Source organism: Staurois parvus, unplaced genomic scaffold (genome assembly GCF_062004578.1).
Source record: "Staurois parvus isolate SC_StPar_1 unplaced genomic scaffold, SC_StPar_1.0 ptg000274l, whole genome shotgun sequence".
Classification (NCBI taxonomy): Eukaryota; Metazoa; Chordata; class Amphibia; order Anura; family Ranidae; genus Staurois; species Staurois parvus.
In genome coordinates, this window is record NW_028318070.1 from 24688 (window position 1) to 49720 (window position 25033).

The window sequence follows — 25033 nt, forward strand, 5'->3', positions numbered from 1 at the left end:
ATGTACAGCGCTGAGCGAACTATCAGCGCTTTATAAATACTGTATAATAATAATGTATGAAAGGACCCCCGAGCTGTTCCTGAACTGACGTTCAGACCTTGTATCCCTCCGCTCTCTGCAGGTGCGACGTCAGCACATGGAGCGGTGTACCAGCTTCCTGGTGGATGAGCTGGGTGTTCTGGACCGGGCCCAGGCCACTGATCGTGTGTTCTTTGTGTCCGCCAAGGAGGTGGTAAATGCTAGAATACAGAAAGCTCAAGGAATGCCAGAAGGAGGTAATCAGTGTGGTCTTTATAAGTATTTCATTTTTTTGTTTTTGTTCATTTCATTGCACGTTATTATTATTAAACCTTTTCATGACAGGTGGAGCATTGGCCGAAGGGTTCCAAGTTCGGATGTTTGAATTTCAGAACTTTGAAAGAAGATTTGAGGTAAGTTTTGTCAGTGATAATAAATGTTATTTTTCTGTCATGCTTTCAGGTTATTATACAGTTTGTTTCTGTCTGGGCAGGAGTGCATCTCACAGTCGGCTGTGAAAACCAAATTTGAACAACATACAATGAGAGCCAAACACATAGCAGAGGTTTTACGGCAAATCATGGAGTCTGTGCACGTGGCGGCCCAGGAACAGAGGTAAGCATGTGATTTAGACCAGGGCATAACAGTTGTAGGAGGGCATGCTGGGAGTTTTCTTTTATCTGCCTATAGGATGGCACAATGGGGTTAGAAATCTCTCCTTGGAGTGCAGTTAACAGAAATAAAAAAAAAAAAAAAACAACAAAAAAACACTTGACTTTTATTTTATTAAAGCCTCATTGCGTCAATTGTTTGTTTTTAATGTTGTGCTTAAAATGAACCAGTGCAGTGCCTATGAATGGCAATGCCACAGATGAACTTAAATAAGTTCACCTTTGGAACATGTTACATGTTCTAACTGGTTTTCAGGTGGCACATGTTACATGTTCCTATAGTTTTCTGCCGCTCTCCCTCTGGCAGATAGTATGGGGAGAAGTTTCCCTGTACTATCTGTCAGATTTGAAAACAGCCCACACGGCCGCATCACTCATTCACAGAGTTCTGTGAATGAGTGCCTACAAGTCCCGAGAGCCTTAGAAGCTGTCAGCTTGTAGTTTTCAATGAACTACCATGGCACTATGGAGCACTGTGGTAGTTCATTGAAGCTTCCGTCCGTATATCTTCTTGGCTGTACATCCCGTATGGCAAGCAGATATTCTGACACGTCTGCAGAAGACCCGCATGGCATCAGAGATCTACTGATTGCTGGTGCAATGCTTTACAGGCTCCTTTGGACAAAAATAATAAATGTACATTTTTTTTTTACCTGCAAAAAAAAATGTGCATTTATTATATTTTTCCAAAAGGTGAACTTATCCTTTAACTTGCTCAGCATCATTTACGTTCCTTTCTGTCCCTATTATGCTGTGCAGCCCCCAAGAGGGAAGAGAGGAAGCCCTGTGTAAACTTAATTGTGACTTGGAGCTTATATAGGTCTGAGAATGCTCTTTTTGCCGGCAACACAATCGTTAACCTTTTCTGCCGGCTTCCCACCAGCCCTTTTAAGTGCTTTAAATGAAGCGATTTCTGGGCTTCGTGTGATCACTGTGATTGGCTATGACAGTGCTCACTAGATTGGGAGTATTAGGATGGCTACCTTGCTAGGTGAACTGGAACTGTCAGTGGCAGTGCGATCACAGTGCTGGGGGTGCACTATTGAGCGAGCTTACAGCAAGAAACCGCTATGCTGTGTGTGGGTGTGTGTGTCAGTGTGTGCGTGCGTGTCAGTGCAGCATAAGGCCCACCTGCATGCTGCCACATATATTTGTACAGCCAATGGGGAGGGTAAACACCGGTGTCCTCATGTAGGAGGAAGAGAAGAGAGTCACTTGCTCTCCATACCTGGATGTACAGTGGTACCTCGAATAACATCATTTTCGGTTTACGAATGAAAATTATGCCTTGGTTTACAAACTGTTTTTCGCAATACGAAGTTTCCCCAGGATGCATTGCGCTTGGGAGGTTTATAGCGCCGCCCCATGCATGCTGGAGTCTGTGGGTAGCACGTGGTGTCGAGGTGTTGGAGCGGTTTTTGCATAGAGTTTTGGAGCCATTCTGGAAATGTTTTAAGCATGTCCCTGTACAGTATTTATGCCTTTAAAGTGCACTTTATAAAGAGTTTGGAACCGATAAAAGACTTTTTTTTTTTTTTTTACTTTTTTTTTTCTTTTTTCCGGAACAAATTAATTGGTTTTCAATGCATTCCTATGGGAAACCGCATTTGGGTTTACACATTTTTCACAATACAAAACGTCCCGGAGAACGCATTAAATTCAGAAACCGAGGTACCACTGTACTGAGTACTTCTCTTTTCTCCCTGCGACCAAATGGCGTGTGGACAGGAGGCAAAGGAAAGACAATGATGAAAAGTGTAAAAAAAAAAAAAAAAAAAAAAAAAAAGTATTCCTGTATATGCAACCTGACTGCATTACAATAATAAAGTAAGAAGGGTCAATTGAACTTTAGAGGGCAAAGCAAAGGGTTTTCTTGCTGTACATTAACCTCCTTAGCGGTTTTCCCGAGTGTAGCTCGGGGTAAAATTTCAATACCAAGAGCGGTAACCCCAAGCTACACTCGGGCTTACCATGCGGCGTTGCTCTGGGGGGTCCCTGCAGCACTTACCTTGTCTTTCGCTCCCACGATGTGTCCCCTGCAGCGTCCCCGGCCATCTCCTCCGGCCGATGTCGGCTGCCATGTTCCGGTCCCTGTGACGTCAGGACATACGGTAGCCGGAACCGGCAGGAAATTTGAAATTTTTTACAAATGTCATTTTTGCTGTCATTGCTGTTTCAATGCATTTCACATACATTTTGTCCCGAGTGCTTTGTCCTGCGCACTGCCTGCACTTTGACTGTTCTTTCTGCCTGGAAACTTAGAAAAGTCCATGGCGTCCAAAAAGCGTCCCTTTACGTCAAAAGCGGTTTTAGACCGGCTAGAGAACAGCGATAGTAAATCGGAACCACTTGCAGAATTAAGTGATAATGATTCGTGGGGGAAATTCCTCATCAGACACTGAAAACGATTTTGCGACTTTGCTCAGCGATGTGCGAATTTGCCTCTATTTCAAATTTCAGTGTTTTTGGTTTGATTATATTATTGAATTAAATTTATTATTATATTATTTTTTGATTATTTATTAAATTATAATTTATGATTTCGTGTTTCAAGTTTTATCATCCCCGGGATGTTTACTAGACTCTTGTTCGTACAGATTTCAGTGAGTTATTCCTAAAAATTACAGCCTACAATAAAAAACTACATATTTCCATGCAAAAAAATGGTACCGCTTTCAGCACAAAAAATCGGAAAGAATCATACCGCCAAGAAGGTTAAAGGGTATCTGTTGGGGTGGCTGTTACTTGACAAGGAAGGGCTTTCATGCATCCCTGGTGACTGCTGTTGTCCCAACTCCTAGAAAATATCTCGCTGTACATGATGTTGTGGATGTTTTGCTTTACCATGGAACCGGCACTGCTTCCTGTCATTGGACATCTTCATAGTGAAAGGCTCCCTTTTTAATGTTCTTTATTAGTTGCTTTCCATGTTAGAAAATGATAATCCGATTTCAGAAAGCAGTATGGTTGAACTACACAGTATGTTAAAGGACCATCTCAGTCCTGGTTCTCAGTCCTCCCACTGTATACATCAGAATATGTCTCATTCTCTCTGCAGAGTTTACTGCCTGGAAAAGCGGGAAGAATTCAGAGACAGATTGGAGTTCATCGAGAAACAACTCGAGCTCCTCACCGAGGACTATAAAATGAAAATCAAACAGATCACAGATGAGGTGGAGCGACAGGTAATGGCAATATAGCTGGTTTCAGTGGAGTTCATCTTCAAACCCAACTGCGGCAAAGCTAAAAAATTCACTCTTGCAATGGGGCTGCACCCCTACTCAAGGATTACCTGCTCATTCAGGTCAAGGGGATCTGGAAAAGTAGATTTATTTACCCAATCCTTGCACTGCTAAACCAGTCCCCATAGTGTCTTCTCCCCCATGCTTCAAGGTCCTAACATCATCAAGACCAATGCAGGGTGCATGGCCCTGCATTGGATTTGAGGACACCAAGGGAGAGTACACTGCTGAAACATGGAGGAGTGCCTTCTGTTGAGAGTGGAGTATCAGGTAAGTAAAAGTGCTTCTCCTCTCCCCGGGACCCAAACAAGCACTGCAAGGGAGAATCATCAGGTTCCCCAGAGCTGGACTTTAAACTGCTAGAAAGTCTCAAAATCACAGCTTGTTTCTCCAGTTTATATTGTTTTCAGAAGACTTTTCTTTTGTTTATTTCTAGTACCTATATGGAACCTTAGAATATTTTTATTCTGTTTTAAACATGAAATGATCATTTCAATTATTTAATTTATGGCAGTTTAAGTATTTAGGAGAGTTTTATTATCTTTTATATTATAATATCAATGTCCAACACTAATAAAAATGTGTTTATAATCAATGATGACCAGTGTGATAGTAAAAGAGGAAACCGCATAAAAAAAGAAATGGAGTATAGTGCATACTCCAATGAAGAAACAAAATGGACGATATACCAAATGAAAATATATAAGTCCTCTAAATATCATAATAGTCCCAAAAATAGTGATGTGATAAAATCAACAAAATGTAGTGACTTCTGTGACTTCTGCACTGCACCTCCACCATAATGAACTCACCAGAAGTAAGTAACAAGCAAGCCCAGATGGGAATGACACTAGATGGATCCCTTTGAGAACGTGCGTGTGCACGAAACGCGTCAGTGAGGAGCATACATGCTATTTTTGGGACTAGTATGATATTTAGAGGACTTATATATTTTCATTCGTTATATCGTCCATTTTGTTCATTGGAGTATTCACTAGTCTCTATTTCTTTTTTATGATGTTTCCATTCCCTTTTACTATCACACTGGTCATCATTGATTAGAACACACATTTTTATTAGCGCTGCACATTGATATAGTGTTTTGTTTTGTTGGAGACAGAGGGTTTGCCACATTGTGCTAGCTGCTTTACTTTTTCCTTTTTTGTCTTGCGCTCACCATTTATACTTTGATTATTCATTTATTTTATATAATGAAGAATCTGTTTGGGGGGGTGACACCATATTTGGCTGTTGGGTGTTTGGGACAAATCACCATTCCTAGGGCTCATGTACAGGACTGCAAGAGAACAATGCACATTTTATTGTAGTTAAGTGTTCTTGCATAGCAAGGAACACTTATTGTTATCTCACAAGTATATTCTTATTCTTATTATTATAGCAAATTTGCCACGCTAACTCCTCCCACAGTTTTTACACTACAAAGACAAGTACTATATCAAAACGTGCGGATTGTTCTCGATCGGATTGCTATTACTTTGTGGAACATTTCGCCGAATCATTCACGAAATATCGCGGTTTTTGTGGCGAAATTTTCCCATAGGAATGCATTGAGCAGCAGAGCACAGCTAGAGTGTGCAAAGGAAAAATCAGAAAAATCAGAACATGATTTGTAAACTGCCATCACTCTGCCATTTTCAAGCCCACCTACACATATCTTATATCAAAACGTTCAGCTAACCCTGCTGTCACTACAAATGTTCACGGCTAGGACATACTCCTGATAGTTTTCAGAATATGACCATTTGTTTGCACATCACCCCTCCCATTGACTTTCATTGAAACTCCACTGTAGACACCAGACATTTTAAGGGACGTTTTTAAACTGCGACTGTGCCTTCATTTTTTATCTTTCAGAGACATACTATACATCAAATTGTAGGTATTTTTCTTGTGATTGTCACAATATACCTTTTCACGGTAGCTTTTATACTTTTAAAACTACAAGCGTTTGAAGATGGCAATCGCCAGTGAACTTGCCAAGTTTAAAAAGCCTGTTTAGAGCACAGCTAATGACATTCCTGACAGAGTGAGTTTCTATAGCAACCAAACATGACTCACAAGCAGCTGAGTCACACAGGCTGGACTGTGAGATGGTAAATACAAGCTGAAATGCATTTCTCCCTCTGTCTAGGTAAGAAAACTGTCATTTTATGGGCAGTTGCCGTGGTCCTGCTCCCATGTCCAGCTATGGCATGAAAAGTCAGTTGGGAGCTCTCATAGGCACCCTGGTGACAGTTAGGATTTGAATGTTACTGGCTGAACCTGCTCATTTGCATATCGTTGCAAAGGATTCTGGGAAATGGGTTTTGCCACCTCAGGGTTGATTAAATCTGAATGATTTGTGTTTTTAGTTGGTTTATAGAGCCAGAAAGATTTGGAAGTGAACATAAAAGCCAAAAGAAAGATTTTAAAGTTAAATTCAAATTTGACTCTCCATAGGTTGATATTTTGGTAGTTCGGGCGGTTTATAAAGACTCGGAGCGTACTGAGTAGATGGAGAGGTTGGGAAAGCTCAATGGACACCAGGTTAGGATCTCTCTAGGGCCGTTTCAGTGCCACCGAGGTGAGGATTCCTCTGGGGGAGTTCATTGATACTGATGTGAGGATCTCTCTGAGGGAAATTCAGTGATTACTGACAGGAGTGATGCCAATAGGAGGATCTCCTTGGGGAGTTCAGTGATACTGACAATGAGGATCTCTCTGGGGAAGTTCAATGATACTGATGTGAGGATCTCACTAAGTGACACTGAAGGGCAATACAAACTTCTCTGAGCCTAGGCCCCATTCCAGAACACTTGGAAGTTGAGCGTTGTTCCCTGCCTCTCTTTTTTAGGTGTTCCTGCATGGCAGACCCCTCCCTGTTATCTCACATATACATTCCTATTATTATAGCCAAATTTACCCCCCTAACTCCTCCCACAGTGTTTACACTACATAGACAGTAATATACGTAAACGTGCGGATTGTTCCCGATTGGTGGGCTATCACTTTGTGGAACGTTTCCCCGAATGGTTCACGAAATATTGCCGTTTTTGTGGTGAAATTGGTCCCATAGGAATGAATGGCGGAATGTTCAATACTAGAGTGGGAGCCGACAAAAGCTAGAGTGTGAGCTGAAAAATCAGAACATGATTTGTAAACTGCCATCTCTCCCTCATTTTCAAGCCCACCTACACATATCTTATATCAAAACGTTCAGCAATCCCGGCTGCCACTAAAAATGTCCACGGCTAAGCCATAGTCCTGATAGTTTTCACAATATGACCATTTGTTTGCAACTCACGCCGCCCATTGACATTCATTGAAACTCCACTCTAGCCACCTCAAATTTTAAGGGGCATTTTTAAACTGCGACTTTGCCTTCATTTTTAATATTTCAGAGACATACTATACATCAAAATGTCTTGCGAGTCTCATTTATACTTTTAACCACTTCCCGACCGGCCGTTACATATAAACGGCCGGACGGTGGCACTGCAGGGTCGGGTGGCCGTTTATAAACGGCCTCCCCGCACCCTGCTTGTGCGCGCTGCCTGGGAGCGCGCAGCACCGCGATCCGGTGCCCGCTGTGTCCTCCGGACACAGTGAAACACCGATTGTCGGACGGGACCTCTGTACGAGGTCCCGATCATGTGATCACTGATTGGCCAGTCAGTGATCACATGCAAAGTAGTAAGCAAGATGTCACTTGTGACATCATTGCTTACTACGTGTGAAATCTGTGAATGATCACAGAGGTCACATGGTACAAGGCTATTCACAAAAGCCTTGTACCATGTGACAAGCTGTGACCAATCACAGCTCACTCAGTACTTCTCAATGAGTGCAGGAATGCACACAGAGAGAAAGAGAAATGATTGCTTTTACATCCTATATGGGTGTAAAAGCAATCAGTGTAAAAAAAAAAAAATCTTCATCACCCCCCACAAGTAGTACAGTGTCACCATGGTAACACTGTGCTGCTAGGGTGACAGTATGTAAAAAAAAATAAAAAATAATATAAATAAAATAAAAATGTAAAAAAAAAAATGTTTAAAAATTATAATTTTTGGTTATAAACTAATTTGGATTTTTTTTTTTTTACTAAAAAGATAAAAACGGAATAAATTTTGGCCAAGATTTATGATGAAATATTATTTGCAAAATTTTATTAAAAAAAACACTTTTTTTTTAAATTTTTGGACATTTCATTTACATAGCAAAAAAAATACAAATCCGAGGGGTGAATAAATACCACCAAAATAAAGCTTTACCTGTCTCAAAAAAATGGTAAAAAATTCATTTGGGTACAGTGTTGCATGACCGCGCAATTGTCATTCAAAATGTGATAGCGCTGAAAGCTGAAAATTGCCCTGGACAGGAAGGGGGGGGGGGGGGGGAGGAAAGCTTCCGGACTGGAAGGGGGGGGGGGGGGGGAGGAAAGCTTCCGGACTGGAAGGGGGGGGGGGGAGGAGAGCGTCCGGACTGGAAGGGGGGGGAAGCGTCCGGACTGGAAGGGGGGGGGGAAGCGTCCGGACTGGAAGGGGGGGGGAAAGCGTCCGGACTGGAAGGGGGGGAGGAAAGCGTCCGGACTGGAAGGGGGGGGGAAAGCGTCCGGACTGGAAGGGGGGGGGAAAGCGTCCGGACTGGAAGGGGGGGGGAAAGCGTCCGGACTGGAAGGGGGGGGGAAAGCGTCCGGACTGGAAGGGGGGGGGGGGAAAGCGTCCGGACTGGAAGGGGGGGGGGGGAAAAGCGTCCGGACTGGAAGGGGGGGGGGGAAAAGCGTCCGGACTGGAAGGGGGGGGGGAGAAGCGTCCGGACTGGAAGGGGGGGGGGAAAGCGTCCGGACTGGAAGGGGGGGGGGGGAAAGCGTCCGGACTGGAAGGGGGGGGGGGGGGGAAGCGTCCGGACTGGAAGGGGGGGAAAGCGTCCGAAGATGTTGAAGATGGCAACCACCAGGGAAGTTGGCAAGTTGGAGCAGTTTGTTTATAAAAGCCCCTCTAAGCTTGCTGTGACTGAGTGAGTTGCTATAGCAACCAACGATGACTCACCAGGCAGCTGAGTCACCAGGCTGGACTGTGAGCTGCTAAATACAAGTTGAAATGCATTTCTCTATCAGGCTGGCCATGTGCACTGCTTACATTTCATCAATCACTTGGTTACGGTTGGATGCAAGAACACTTCACACAATTTCCCCAGAAATTGTACCTTTTCTAGTTTTTTTATTGTAGTTTTATGCCCAGATCATTGACTGACTGTAATTCTCAGTGGGTGTATGCAGGTATATCTATGTCTAAGTGGTACTTGCATGCTGTGACACATGACCCGTCTCAAACACAGACTGTCTTAAATATCCAGATGAGTAATAGGTTATCTAGCTAGCGCTACCTAGAGAAAATTAATATATCAAGAGAGCGGCTAGAACACCAAAAAAAGGTAACCAATACACCTTCCAAAGCAATATGTAGATAATATAGGTGCAATAGTAAGACCGTGTGACATGCCACATATAGAGCATTAATCAACGTGCAATAGCATAGTGATCATATTAATAATTCAAGGCAAGTGAAATAACGTCCAAATAAGAAGACATATGATATGAAAATCTCGTAGAGTCCCTATTTATGGTGGGAATATGTGATCCAGAGGTGGTAGGTAATGAATAGAATGCGCACTCACCAGAAGTGCGTATTAGATACGCATTAGGAAAAAACTCCTGTATCAGACACGTGAAGGCTCTTCTGTATTCAGAACAGGCTGCATTCACTATCAGCATCTGGTCACAGACAGGACAGGATCCTGGGGTTCATCTTTCGTTATCCACTCACAGCATCATGGAGTCACCTTTAGAGACAGGAACTGCAGAGGATGGCGCTCACAGAGAGAGCCCAATAAGGGACATCACATAGTGTGATACTGTTTGATGAGCTTTTATTAAAGTATGAAGGTAAAAATAACAGATACTGACCAAAAAGTTCAGGATGGCCACCAGCGGTGGCTAGATGTCCAGAAGCTGTAGCCCCCCGATGCGTTTCGTGCTAAGCACGTATTCATAGGGTGCAGGACGTAAGCTGGTGGCCATCCTAAACTTTTTGGTCAGTATCTGTTATTTTTACCTTTTAATAGAGATTTTCATATCATATGTCTTATTATTTGGACGTTATTTCACTTGCCTTGAATTATTAATATGATCACTATGCTATTGCACGTTGATTAATGCTCTATATGTGGCATGTCACACGGTCTTACTATTTATAGCGGTGCACCTATATTATCTACATATGTCTTAAATATCCATTTTGGATAGAAGTGGCTTTAGAATAAAGCAAGCCATACATTAAGTGTGGTTGCAGGAAAGAAAATTGCTCAATTTCCCCATCCACACATTCAGTGTTGCTCTTGTGTTCTGACAACAGGAGGTTTCCCAGCCATCAGAATCCAATGTTCAGTGCTGGTGGCTATAGCTGCTGGCAGTGATCGAACAAAAAAAAAACCCCCAACAGGCTGGTTGTACTTAAAGCGGAGCTCCACCCAAAAGGGGAAGTTCCACTTTAAGGACTGCTCCTCGTTAAGGATTTGCACCTTTTGGGGGGCAGGGGGTGAGCGCGGGTACCTGAATTTGACAGGTATCCGCTCCCACTTCCGGTCCGATCGCCTAGGCGATTGGAAGCAGAAGGTGTCCTCCCTCCCTCCCTCCCTGTAGTCCTTTGGGACACGTGACAGGTCCCAGAAGACTACAGGACCATTCATGAAGCGCAGCGCTACTTGGGTACCCAGCTGTAAAGCCGCAAGCTGTCACAGCCGGGTGCCTACACTGAAGATGCCGGCCTCCTGGAATACAGGACGGCCGTTGAAACGGGCTGCGGGGGACACACCACGGGACCGAGGGACAGGTAAGTGGCTGTTTTTTAAAAGTCAGCAGTAATTTTTTGACAGGTGAGTGGAACTCCGCTTTAAGTCAATCGAACCATCAACTTCAGTACAACCAGCCTACTCCTACATAGATCGAAATTCATTAGATCCATCTATGCTCGGCTTTACTGTTGCTGCAAATTTTTATAAACGTGGAATTAGAGAAAGAAGTTCACTGGCTTCCTATCTAAAATGTCCTCTGGTGTCCCTCTGCCAGGATTGTCATATTTTCTATCAAATGTAATTCTAGTGAACCATTGGCTCCTCTTTTTAATGATTTATTATTTGAACATATAAATATATCAGGTGTCCAACGCCATGGCCGAGGAGATCCGCCGTTTGTCTGTCCTGGTGGACGAGTTCCTGTTGGAGTTTCACCCTTCGCAAGTTGTTCTCAAGGTTTACAAAAATGTGAGTGACCCGCTCCTGTTAGAAAATGCACTGAATTCAGGTCCTGGCCACGTTCCTAACCAGGCTTTGTTTTACTCCAGGAGCTTCACCGTCACATCGAGGAGGGGCTGGGGAGGAACCTGTCTGATCGATGCTCCAGTACGATTTCTGTGTCATTGCAGACCACACAGCAGGAGATGATCGGTAAGAGGAACAATCTGGGACCTGAAAATTGGTAGTTGAAGTGGTTGTAAAGGCTCAAGGTGTTCAGCAGCCCCTCCTAATACTCACCTAAGCCCTCTCTCGATCCAGTGATGTGCACTGGAGTCTAGGCTATCCCGAGACTCAATCTCCTCATTGGCTGAGAGAGTAGCGTGAGCCATTGGCTCCTGCTGCTGTCAGTCACAGCCAGTGAGCCAATGAAAAGAGAGGGGGGTGAGCCTGCTTGCTGTGGGGAAGCCGACATGAGGGAGGGGCCAGGAGAGCCTGCGGGAGACCCCAGCAAAGGAGGATCCAGGCTGCTCTGTGCAAAACCACTGCACATAGCAGCTAAGTATAGACATGCTTGTTATTTTTAGAAAAAAGAAATGTAAGCCTTTAGTATCACTTTGCGTTGCCCATAGCAATTTAGTTACACAACAATCCAAGATTTTTGGGGGAGATGAGAAGAATCCAGAGCACTTGGAGTGGAGACAATACATTCACTGTGGGGAGTGTCCCCAGTGGGAATTGTATCCAAAAACCTAGGCTCCGTTCACACTTATGCAACTTGTCACTCGACTTTGGAACACATAAAGTCACATGACAACTCACAGCCCATTGTTTTCAATGTCACCCGTTCAAATCTATGCGACCTGAAGTTGGAGACTTTGAAAAGGTTCCTGCACTTCTTTGATGCGACTTAGTGCCAGGAAGTGTAAAGTCAGATTAAAGTTGCACTTTAAAGTCGCACTGGAAATCGTGCAACTTTGGAGTCGCACAAGTGTGAATGGAGCCTAATGCAGGTGCCAAGTTTCTCTTTGGAGAAAAATTAACTGTGCTTTACATCTTTAAGTCTGGGTCCACACTAATGCGGTGTGGGACACCGCATGTAATTCACACAGGAATAGCACTGCATTCCTGTGCAAATTGCATGACATGGATACAAATGGAGAAACAGAAAAAGGGCGCACCGACCGATTCAAATTGCATGCTATGTCTGTGTGGTGCGATTTAATCCATACATTTTGTATGGCTCAAATCACATCTCCTGAAAGGTGCAGGGCATTTTTTTTTTTTTTTTTTTTTTTTTAATCCACACCTGAATTGCATCGCATGGGTGTTTCAGGGCTCATTAATTTATCATTGACACCTGCACTGGATCACATGAACACATGAATGCCATGCTATTACAGTGCGGGAAACGCACAGGATTCACAGTGTTTCCCACACCGTATTGGTGTGAACCCGGGCTCAACGGGATACTTGTATCTTTTTTTTTTTTTTTTGTATACATATTTAAACATTGCATTACATTTTATTTTTGCTATACTGTGTATACAGTCTTTGATTAAAAATTAATTTTTAAAGTTCACCTTTTTACAAAAATGTTTCTGGAGCCCGTAAAGCATTGCACCAGCGATCAGCAGATCGCTGGTGCCATGCACATCTCCTGCAGATCTGTCAGTATATCTGCTTGCCCACACAGCGCCGTGGTAGTTTGAGAACTACAAGCCAACAGCCGCTAATGCTGCCGGGACTTGTAGTTCGTTCATTCACAGAACACCGTGAATGAATGATGCGGGAGGAGAAGACCCTCCACTAGCTGTCAAAAAGAGGAGCGGGGGCTGGTCCAGGGGCGAACTGACAACTCATGGGGCCCCCGGGCAATAGGGGATCATGGGGCCCCTGTGTCCTTGCCCAAACTCAAAAAAACCTATGAAAAGGTACATGGGGCATCTCATGGGGCCCCCTACTGACCCCAGGCCCTCAGGCAGTGCCCGAGTTTGCAAATGGTCAGTCCGCCCCTGGGCTGGTCCATTCATAACATGTTACACCCTGAAGATGGGTGTAACATGTTATGAAAGGTGAACTTATCCTTTAATATATAACAAGTGTCCAGAGCTCTATTATCCAAAAATACTCCATAGCAGAAGCAGCCTGTCGTTTGGCTGCTTGTGTCTGACTGAATCCTCAAACATGGCTGTTGTGATGAGGTTGGTTCTGGTACCAGATCTAAGTGATTTATTGGGCCCTAATGATGAAGAAAAGGAAGTTTTTAGTTGTGTCATTTATAGCACTTTAGACTGCTCTTAAATCGGGGTTTCCATCTACTCACTGAGGGGCTCTGGGTGAAAACTTGAGGTGAAGAGGATAAGGAGAACCAACAGGAGGAATCAGTCGGGTGGTAAAGTATAACTAAAGGCGCTTTTTTTTTTTTTTTTTTTTTGTTTTTTGTTTTTTTTGTTTTGTTTGTTTTTTTTAGTTTTGGATAGAATGTAGAGAGGTTAGAACGCCTGTCAGGTTTTTATTGCTGTGTGTGTCCCCAGTAGGGAGATGCACCTTTTCTGTTTGTCTTGTTTTACTGTTATCACCAAAATTGAAAGAAAATCACAAATTTAGGCTTCATAACAGGAATAGATTGGAAATCTTCCAATGGGGACGCTGATTCTGGTGACACCCCAGGATTCTCTCACTTTTGAAAGATTCTCTCACTTCCTGTTTGGGCTGTGGGACAGGAACTGAAAAGAAAATATGCCCGATGGGACACAAATGGGGGAAAAAAAAACCTGAGAGGGATCATAACCCTCCCATACTTTATCCAAAATGGGGAAAAAAAGTTTTATCTTTAGTTCTACTTTAGGTGCAAATGATTGGCTTTTATTATTTAAATCCAAAATGGGTGGGGCTTAAGAAGATTCCCCATCTTCAGGGCTTGGATGTGCAGGAGAGTGATTGATAAACTCAGTGGGGTTTATTTGCTAAAGCTGGTTCACTCAGAATCTTGAGCACTTCTGCATAGTAACCAATCAGATTACAGGTTTTACCCTAGGTACATGCCTATGCAGGTTGCGTTTGAGGCGTTTCTGCTTTGTGTTGCATTTTTGACGCATTTTGCGTTTTTTGTGTTTTTTTTTTTTTTTTCCTCCTTGTTGCTAGGCAGATTTAAAATGCAATACACGCTTTTCTGCAGCATTCCCATTGATGTCTATAGAACCAAAAACGCAATGTTTTGCTTTCAACAAAGTCCCTGACCCTTTCCAAAAAACGCACCGGGTGAGATGTGAACCTGTCCCATAGGAAATCATGTTAAATGGACTAGATAAGTTAGTGCAGCGCTAAAATTCTAGTTCCAATCAAAGAAATAAAAAAAATATATAAGACGATAAACTGGTAATAAAAGTTCAGTATAAATGACAGCCTATGTGACTCTACGGTGCCAGGTGACTGGTTAAATTCAGTGGTGGTGCTCCGTGAAAAATAGCAGAATTACGCACTCACCAGATGCGCAATAGTTATACGCATGAAGTATCACATCCAGGGTTTCCTCATCAGATATGGGGGTCTGGTCAGGGTTAAGGTGGTCCTCCCTCAGGGTAGTAGTCAGCAAATGCCCAGTAACAAATTACTCGGATCCAGGTAACCAGAGGTCCCTTTAAGGGATGGGTAGAAGAAGGCTGCCTGCTTACAGGATAACGTCCTTCTCTGGATAAGACTGATGGGTAGGCAACTGGATCACAAAAAACGGGCTCTGCAAATAAATACTGATCCTCCAAGCTGATACACCAGTCCCCGCAGTGTCTTCTCCCTCATGTTCCAATGGCCTAAGATCCTGATGTCATCAAGACCAAAGCAGAGTACATAACCCTGGAATTGATGTAAAGAACACAGAGCAACAATCCACGGGGGAGCACTGTCAGTACTATATTACTATAATGTTAAATGGACTGTACTGCGTTTCTGCAAAACGCTGCAGAAAACGCTTTGATGTGAACAGAGGGTTATTGCTAAAACATAATTGAACCAGCTGAAGTTAGAAGCTGATTGGCTGCCATGCACAACTGCACCAGATTCTGAGTGAACCAGCTTCAGGAAATAAACCCCAGTCTGTGTTTCTGTTAATGAAGTATTAAATCTAAAGTCCAATAATTTGTTTTGTTTTTTTTGCATTGATACATTGGACAGCTTGGTTCGATGTACAGTTGTGTTCAAAATAATAGCAGTGTGTTGAAAAAAGTGAATAAAGCTCAAAATCCTTCTAATAGCTTTTATTTCCATACACACAAATGCATTGGGAACACGACACATTCTATTCCAAATCAAAACATGAAGAAAAATACATCAAATTTGTGTTTGTTTCTCTAAAAAAAATTGAAGAAAAGTGAATATTAGACGGTTCAAAAAAATGGCAGTGTTTTGTATTCTTCTTTACAAACTCAAACATTCACTATATAAACTGAGAAATGTTTGAAGATTTTGCTTTCCTTTGAATGACTTCATGAATATTTGGTTGTAGTCGCACTGTTTCTGAGAACTGCTGTACATCTGTGTTGTATGGAGTCACCCAACTTCTGGCCCCTGTGATCAGGTATTCCAGCCCAGGATGATTGGACGACATTCCACAGTTCTTCTCTATTTCTTGGTTTTGCCTCAGAAACGGCATTTTTGATATCACCCCACAAGTTTTCTATTGGATGAAGATCCGGGGATTGGGCTGGCCACTCCATAACGTCAATCTTGTTGATCTGGAACCAAGATGTTGTACGTTTACTGGTGTGTTTGGGGTCGTTGTCTTGTTGGAACCCCCATTTCAAGGGCATTTCCTCTTCAGCATAAGGCAGCATGACCTCTTCAAGTATTCTGATGTATTCAAACTGATCCATGATCCCTGGTATGCGATAAATAGGCCCAACACCGTAGTATGAGAAACATCCCCATATCATGATGCTTGCACCACCATGCTTCACTGTCTTCACAGTGTACTGTGGCTTGAATTCAGTGTTTGGGGGTCGTCTGACAAACTGTCTCCGCCCACTAGACCCAAAAAGAACAATCTTACTTTCATCAGTCCACAAAATGTTGCGCCATTTCTCTTTAGGCCAGTCAATGTGCTCTTTGGCAGATTGTAACCTCTTCAGCACATGTCTTTTTTCCAACAGTGGGACTTTGCGGGGGCTTCTTGCAGATAGCTTGGCTTCACATAGGCGTCTTCTAATTGTAACAGTCCTCACAGGGAACGTCACACCTTCTTTCATCTTCCTGGAGCTGATTGTTGGCTGAGTCCTTGCCATTTTGGCTATTCTTCTATCCATTCCAATGGTAGTTTTTCGCTTTCTTCCACGTCTTTCAGGTTTTAGTTGCCATTTTAAAGCATTTGCCATCATTTTAGCTGAGCAGCCTATCATTTTCTACACTTCTTTATGTTTTCCCCTCTCCAATCAACTTTTTAATCAAGGTACGCTGTTCTTCTGAACAATGTCTGGAACGACCCATTTTCCTCAGAATTTCAGAGAGAAATGCACTGTAACCGGCATGTACAACATTTGCTGCCTTCCTTCCTTAAATAAGGGCAATAATTGCCACCTGTTTTTCAAAGAATAAATGACCTCACTAATAGAACTCCACACTGCTATTATTTTGAACATGCCCCTTTCAATGAGTGATTCAATGACACAGAATCAGCAGCATGCATGTCATGACTGTTGGGTCTGTTGGATTTCTATTACTCTACTACACCTGCTAGGAAATTATTTGCCATGTAGAAATATAATTTCTACCAAAAACAGCGATTGATCCAGTTAGTGATGTCTGACTGCTATTATTTTGAACACAACTGTAAGTATGCATGTCTGATATCCACCTGTATCGTGCTACATATAGTGAGAGCCATGATCTTCTGGGACCTCTGTGAGCCTCTACCCGTCTGCACACTGACCCCAGAAGCATGCTCATTCGGCGCCTCTATCATTCACAGAACGCCTTGTATTTTTGTAGTAGCATGGGCAGTGATTTACAGCACCCTCTGAATATCAGATATGCATACAGTACCTTGTTTTGCATTCCCCTTCATCATATTGGTGCACGTAGTGTATGATTTGTCCGCTTTCAGTGCACTTCTTGACTCACTGATCCCCTTTGTGTTCTTCCCCTTATACAGAGGGCCTTCTGCCCCTCCTCCCTCCTTCTTCCCGAACACAAATGGATCTGCTGGTTCCCCGCCAGAGCTTTAACCTTAGCTATGACCTGAGCTGCGACAAGCTTTGTGCCGACTTCCAGGAGGACATCGAATTCCACTTCTCACTGGGCTGGACCATGCTTGTCAACAGGTTCCTAGGACCTAAAAATGGTCGCCGTGCCCTGATGGCCTACAACGACCAGGTACGTAGGTGAATTCAAACTCTGCAGGCACCCCTGTATAAAGATAAGTAATGGTTTTCTTACTGGGAAACATATTGTTGCATTCTTTTCTGTTTTTATCACCTGTCAGATACCTCGAAATATGCCTTTGACCCCTGTAAATCCCAGCATGCCACCAATGCCGCAAGGTGCCATGACACAGGAAGAGCTGATGGTCTCCATGGTAACTGGGTTGGCGTCGCTGACGTCCCGGACATCCATGGGTATTCTGGTGGTGGGAGGTGTGGTGAGTGTTTTTGGTTTATACTTCCTACTACTAGGCTGTCTCTTATTGCTGAAATTATTTTAATTTAAAGTGTATGCAGACCCAAGAACAAAAGTGTAATATTGCGTCTTACCAGTCCTTAGATGTGGAGGCTGCATTAGCTTTTGTTTTTCAAGCTTATTTTCACCTGTTGATCCTGCCACTACTTGTTTTTGGGTGACAACACTCACTCTACTGCATCTGCGGAGGAGCAGCGTGGTCACCCTACAACAGGAACTGTTAGGACTACAGAACCTTTCACCCTGTTCTCTTTTCCATTACACAGGGGGAGGTGCTCTGTAGTCCTCAGTTTGGAATAAGTAAACCGCAGTCAGCAGAAGCAAAGAGCACGGGTAGTGCAACTCACAAAACTTCTGGCAGGGATCAACTGATATATTTTTTTTTTTCATAAAAAAAATAAAAAATCAATAGTTTAATTCAGTGTTTCTCAACCTTTTTTTTCAGTCAAGCCACCCTTTAAAATTATAAACAGTCTTGAGGCACCCCATTCTAAAATGGGGTGCCTCAAGACTATCCATAATATGAAAAGGGCGCCCCATTCTAAAATATGCAAAACTACTCTAATAGTTTATATAACGCAGCAACAGCCACATGTGTAGGTCACCCAACATTAGAGGTGATTTATTGTTCCAAAGCAAAAACACTTTTGCAGACTGGTACTGACTAGTATTCCAGTGTTTCTCCTCTCCCTCAGTTTTCCTCCATCACTGAGCTAATGTGATCCCAGCACTGATGGAGAGGGGCGGGGGAGGGTCAAACTAGGATGCTGTGCAGGTAGCTGACAACCTCCTTATCAACTGATGATGTCATTGGTTGTCAGGATGCCAGGGGCTAGAAGGTCGTAATGGCTCACAATGAAAACCTGTGGCTTTGTGTAACTTAAAGGTGAGCTTGTCCCACCCGCTGGCTTGTATACAAGTTTTTGGCAATTTTTAGACATTTTGCCAAGGCACCCCTGAAGAAACCTCAAGGCACCTCAGGATGCCTGGGCACCCTGGTTGAGAAAGGCTGGTTTAACTGACCAAAGGGGAGCAAGGAAAGTTAACTGTTAGGATTTCCATACACTAATATACTACTTGTTTTTGGGTGACAACACTCACTCCACTGCATCTGCAGAGGAGCAGCGTGGTCACCCTGCAACAGCAACCATTAGGACTATAGAACCTTTTACCCTGTTCTCTTTTCCATTACATAGGGGGAGGTGCTCTGTAGTCCTCAGTTTGGAATAAGTAAACAGCAGTCAGCAGAGGCAAAGAGCACAGGTAGTGCAACTCACAAAACTTCTGGCAGGGATCAACTGATTTTTTTTTTTTTTCTTTTTCATCTAAAAAAAAAAAAAAAGTCAATAGTATGTTTAACTGACCAAAGGGGAGCAAGGAAAGTTAATTGTTAGGATTTCCATACACTTTAATGTGTGCTCGGTGTGGGTTTGCCTCACTTGTGATGCGTTTTTTGTGCCATTTTTGCAGGTCTGGAAAGCCGTAGGCTGGCGTCTTATTGCCTTGTCGTTTGGACTTTATGGACTTTTGTATGTCTATGAACGCCTCACCTGGACCACCAAAGCGAAAGAACGAGCCTTCAAACGCCAGTTTGTGGAATACGCAGCTGAGAAGTTGCAGCTTATTGTCAGCTACACCGGATCCAACTGCAGCCACCAAGTCCAACAGTGAGTAACACAACCTGCCGGTCGCTGTGGCAGCATCAAACATGAGAAACTGTGTATGTTCTACAGGGAAAGAATAGCCTGTTTACAGATTTAGCTTGAAATGGTCTTTAGTATAGGATGTTCTCAGGGCCGATAACTCTGCTGTAGTGATGTTTACTAGTCGTTTAAAGCAGAGTTCCTGTAATTCAGCTACTTTGTAATAAGTGAAGGCACAAGATGAGTTAAGTCCAAGGAGGTGCATGGCCTCTCCTGATCACATCTCTATTGTTTGTATCCGACAGGTTTATAGTACTCCCAAAAAGACAGCTAGCCTTCTGATCTCTGCATCTTCAACAGTAGAGTCGCTGCAGGTGCAATGCATACTCCCGGATCTGAGAAGAGAGAAGCACAGAGAGCAGCTATGCTCACCATCCCTCCTCCTGCCCAGTCACAGAAGCCTTGGTATTTTATGAACACATGCACAAAATACAAAGGCTTCTGTGAAGTAGCAGGACAAGGAAGGGGCGGGCATAGCTGCTCTCTGTAGAAAAGAACAAAACAGGGAGCACTCTCTTCGTGTATTACCGTGATAATATGAAATTTATTATAAAAATACAAATGCATACTCACAAGCCAAAAAGGTCATAAAAACTGAGACAAGAAGTCAAAAGATGCCAGTCGTGGACAGCATAGGTCCTCAGGTAAAGGGCTAACGCATTTCAGGAGTTGAACTCCCTTCTTCAGAGCAATAGATGCAATAGCTCCTCTCTGTGCTTCTCTCTTCTCAGTTCTGAGAGTGTCTCTCCAGCACAGCAATATTTGTCAGATGTAAATAATACAATACAAATGGGTGCCGCTGCACCCATTTGTATTGTATTTGTTTGGAGGTTGTTTTTGGTTACCTTTTTGGTGCATCAGCTGCTTTTTGGTTTTATCGCTCGCTTTTTCTCCCCAGATGTAAATAATAGAGAGAAGCCCAGGAGATGTCATGCACCTAGTTGGACTTCACTCATAGTTTACCTTCCCTTTTTTTCAAAGTGGCTGTATTCCTGGAACTCCAATTTAAAGCTGAAGTCTGGGCACAAAAACTTAAAATATATTCCTCAGTAACCACAAGGATAAAAACCCAATTTATGTGCCCCAAATACCTTTCCAAACACAGATATTACCTTGTTAAAGTAGCAGTGATATAATCTCTGTGCTGTACATAGCCTGTGCAGAGAGCAGAGCTGTGGGAGGGGCCCAGCAGATCCTCCCACTACAGCCTGCAGAAAACTACAGGAGGGGACGGAGACAAGACCAGTCACCCTGCACAAGGAGAGAGAGCAGCAGTGAGTGGTCTTTATTACCATACGTTCCTGCAGAAGGGTAAAGTTTCACACTGGATTTCTGGCCGGATCTGGAAGGAATACACAAAGCACACCAAGATTCAAGAATACACATGACTAGTATTTAGACAATAGTTGCTCATCCCAGAATTAAACTTTAAATAATTAATTCTAAGCCTTAGGGAAACTTTTTTCATGCTTTTCAGTTTCATGCTGGATTGCCGCACAGATATGGAAGAGATACACAAAGCACACCAATATTCCACGAAGAATACACAAGGCTCTTGTACTTTGTCAATGTTTGCTTATCCCAGAGTTCAACTTTAGAGAAAAGGCCAGAGGCAGGGTAGCATAAATCTGCAGAACTGCAACTTTTCTGGCACTAAGGGCTTGTTCACACTTGACTAAATTTCCTACTCTTCCCAAACGCTCCTATAGCTTTAGTATAGGCATCAGACAGGCATTAACGAGCTTTAGACTGGCTTTTTACAAGCATTAAAAACACTGCCCAAATGCCCTATGTGCAGTTTTTTTAACCGTTTTATAAGAATTGACAAGCGGTAAAATCACACCACTAACTAAATAAACTGTAATGTTATTAACGGCATCACAAATTCTTCACAAACGCCTGCCAGGGCATTTGAGGAGCATCGCCGTATACTTGAAAGGCTTCAAACTCCTCCTGTCCTGATGCGAGGCTTCAGTTTTGAAGCAAGGTGACGCTAACACTTCATGTTTTTGATAATGTAAACAGCACTGTGTGCTGCCCATAGTATCGTTTGCATTAAAAATGACCCTCAAACATATGCTTTCAAAGCCAGTGTGAACTAGGCCTTCATCCGTTCCTGGCTTGTGTTTCAGCTTTGTAGATTCCTGTTGTAAGAAACCTAAGAAGGCCACTATACTAATGCAGCCAGGCAGTAATAATATCCTCCATGTTTCTCATGACAGGTTTAATTCCACTTGTTTTTTGGGAATAAACAAACATTTCCTGAGCACATGTCCACCACCTCCGTTCATTAGATTGACCGTTAAAAAGCTTATGCAGCATCCATTTAAAATTTCTTGGCTCCTCTTGTGTGTTTTCCACTTTAACTCCTCCCCCTTCCCACCCACAGGGAGCTGTCCGGCACCTTCGCCCACTTGTGTCAGCAGGTGGACGTAACCCGGGAGAACCTGGAGCAGGACATAGCCGCTCTGAATAAGAAGATTGAGATCCTGGATGGCTTGCAGAGCCGAGCTAAACTATTGAGGTACATTTCTGTGCTTCACTTTTATTTGGGTTCATACAACGTGCTCCCCTCTCCTATGTGACAGTGTTTGGACCTGAAGATTGGCCGCTCAGGCTTCTGTCAGAAAGATTGGAAGGTCACATGCTCCCACAAGCCCAGGGTATATCCTATGAGAGATGCAGCAATGCTGAGAACCCTTTAGGGCCCATTTATATTTTTGTGGTACAATAATGCATATTGTGCTAAGACAGCCCATTGAAATGAATGAGCATCAAACGCACTCTGTGCTGAAAATCCGACATGCACCACACTGCAGTACGATTGGAGCTGTGCTACCATAATGCCGCGTTTTTCACCCTTTTTTTTTTTTTTCCATCCACAGCACCCTTTAAAAGTATTCAAAATCTCAAGGCACCCCAGTATAAAATGCAAACAATATAAATATTACTTATCAATGACTTTCCCCCCCCTCCCCCCATTGACTTCTCCATCATGTCCAACAACGCCACCATCAAACCTGCCCCGCAGGCCAGAGTACTTGGTGCCATTCTGGACTCCAACCTATCCTTCCAGCCCCAAGTCCAATCTTTAACAAGCTCATGCAGACTCCACCTCCGCAACATCGCCAAAATCCGCACGTTCCTAACCCCAGAAACCACTAAACAGCTCATCCACTCCCTCATCATATCACGACTCGACTACTGCAACTCCCTCCTCACTGGCCTGCCTCACCACTGGCTATCCCCGCTTCAGTCGATCCTGAATACGGCTGCCAGATTCATTCACCTCACCAACCGCTCCGTTTCGGCCACCCCCCTCTGCCAATCCCTCCACTGGCTTCCGATTGCGCAACGGATCAAATTCAAAATCCTAACGCTGACGTACAAAGCCGTCCACCATACTGCCCCGTACTACATCTCTGACCTAATATCCAAGTACCGCCCAACACGCACACTCCGCTCCTCACAAGACCTCCTTCTCTCTAGTTCCCTGGTCTCCTCCTCCCATGCCCGCCTCCAGGACTTCTCCAGGGTGTCACCCATCCTCTGGAACTCCCTGCCCCAACCCATCAGATTATCACCTACTCTCCTCTCCTTTAGGCGCACCCTGAAAACCCTCCTCTTCAGGGAAGCCTACCCCACCCCCTGCTAACCTGCCGACCTCCTCACTCTTCCTACCACTCCATCCCCCACAGCTATCTCCTCCTGTGCCACCATCCCCTCCCTCCTAGATTGTAAGCTGGAAAGAGCAGGGCCCTCAATCCCCTCATGTTTTGCATTGTATTGGTATTGTTCTGTCACATGTTCTGTCCCCCTTTGTAATGTACAGCGCTGAGCGAACTATTGGCGCTTTATAAATACTATATAATAATAGGAAACCTGAGCCTGGGACACGGCAAACCACACCACCTTGATGAAAATAAAGTGATTGTGAACCTATTTTTTTTTTTTTTTAATACAAACATGTCATACTTACCTGCTTTGTGCAATCGTTTTTCACAGACCAGCCTTGATCTTCCCATTCTCAGGTTCCCCGCCAGAACTCCTGGCTCCTCCCCCCTCCTGCCAAGTGCCCCCATAGCATGCCACTTGCTATGGGAGCACTCGTGCATGCTCACTTCTGAGTCTCACTCTGTGTGTTCATAGACACATCCTCCCCCTGCCTCTCCTTATTGGCTGTGATTGACAGAAGCATGCTGTCTCTCAGCCAATGAGGAGAGAGAGAGAGAGACGTTGCTCTCCTGCAAATCGCTGGATAGAGATGGGACTCAGGTGAGTATGTGGGGGGCTGGGCAGACCACAAAAATGTTTTACCTTTTAATGCATAGGATGCATTATTGTAAAAATACTACTAGCTTTACAACCTCTTTAACTTCACATCAGAGGCCCCCTCCCCCCATCACATTGGAGACCCCTGTTCATCACAGGCCCACCCACACCACGGCAACTCAAGACACTGATTTTGGGGCACACTGGGTCCCGTGCTCACAATGGGAGAGCCCGGATGGGATTGCAGGGTGTCCCGGCAGTCTGTTTGTGACACACCTTGGTGAATGGCACTGCAATGCATAGAACGTACATTGGCGCAATGCTGACGTGCCAGTGGGCCTTTAACCTTCAGACCTGTGTATTTAGGAAATGTTTTTGTCTTCTAGGAATAAAGCCGGCTGGCTGGATAGCGAACTGAACATGTTCACTCACCAGTACTTACAGCAGAGCTGATGTCTCCGCAGATAGGACGTCCGGTATCTTCACATCATCACAATGTTTCCAATACGTTTCTTCTCTACCTTTCTCACACCTCCTCTATGGTATTCATGTAAAACGTTTACAGGGATCACCGAGGGCTCTGTCCCTCCATCACCACTGCCATCTTCTGGAAGTTTTATCATTTCCTGCAGCTCTTAACCTGCACTGCTGCAAAGGATGCTGGGAAGATGAAGAGGTGTCTATGAAAGATTTGGATGCTGCTTTGGAGAAAACACTTAAAAAATGAAATATGGCAAGTGACGCGAGTAACATTGGGGTAGAATGAAGGACATCAGGTGTATGTCGTCTCTGCTTCTTGTACTGATCAGTGCTGTACAAAGGGTGCCATTCCAGACTGAAGATTTCTGATTGGCGCTTGGTAAAAAAAAAAAAAAAAAAATAGCATACATATGGGAAACGCATAAACTAATCAATAATCTACCAGTATAGCTGTCTGTAATGTGGGGAGGATCAGGGGTGTATTTACCACAAGGCAAACAAGGCATTTGCCTTGGGCGGCATTTTTCAGGGGGGCAGCATCTCCCCTCGGAAGAAGGGACACGCGCGCCATGTGAACCAGGTGTGATCCGAGAGAGGTTGTGGGCTGCTTGAAGGTGTATGCAGAGCCTGACTCTCGTTCCCAGGGATGTCTGGAGCTGTGAAGATGAGTGTCTTCCTCTCTATT

The 25033-nt window shown here is 43.9% G+C and overlaps 1 protein-coding gene across 1 annotated transcript in view; it reads left to right on the top strand.

Annotated features, from left to right (window-relative positions):
• Window positions 1–25033, top strand: part of MFN2 (mitofusin 2) — a 44950-nt gene extending 19917 nt beyond the window's left edge. Inside the window, exons 8-18 of the mRNA XM_089681625.1 lie at window positions 122–275; window positions 364–431; window positions 512–633; window positions 3748–3874; window positions 11150–11254; window positions 11335–11437; window positions 17370–17590; window positions 17700–17855; window positions 19364–19560; window positions 21986–22120; window positions 24255–25033. Of these exons, the coding sequence (XP_089537751.1) occupies window positions 122–275; window positions 364–431; window positions 512–633; window positions 3748–3874; window positions 11150–11254; window positions 11335–11437; window positions 17370–17590; window positions 17700–17855; window positions 19364–19560; window positions 21986–22120; window positions 24255–24321 (1455 nt within the window). The 3' untranslated portion in view covers window positions 24322–25033. The remainder of the gene's footprint in view (window positions 1–121; window positions 276–363; window positions 432–511; window positions 634–3747; window positions 3875–11149; window positions 11255–11334; window positions 11438–17369; window positions 17591–17699; window positions 17856–19363; window positions 19561–21985; window positions 22121–24254) is intronic.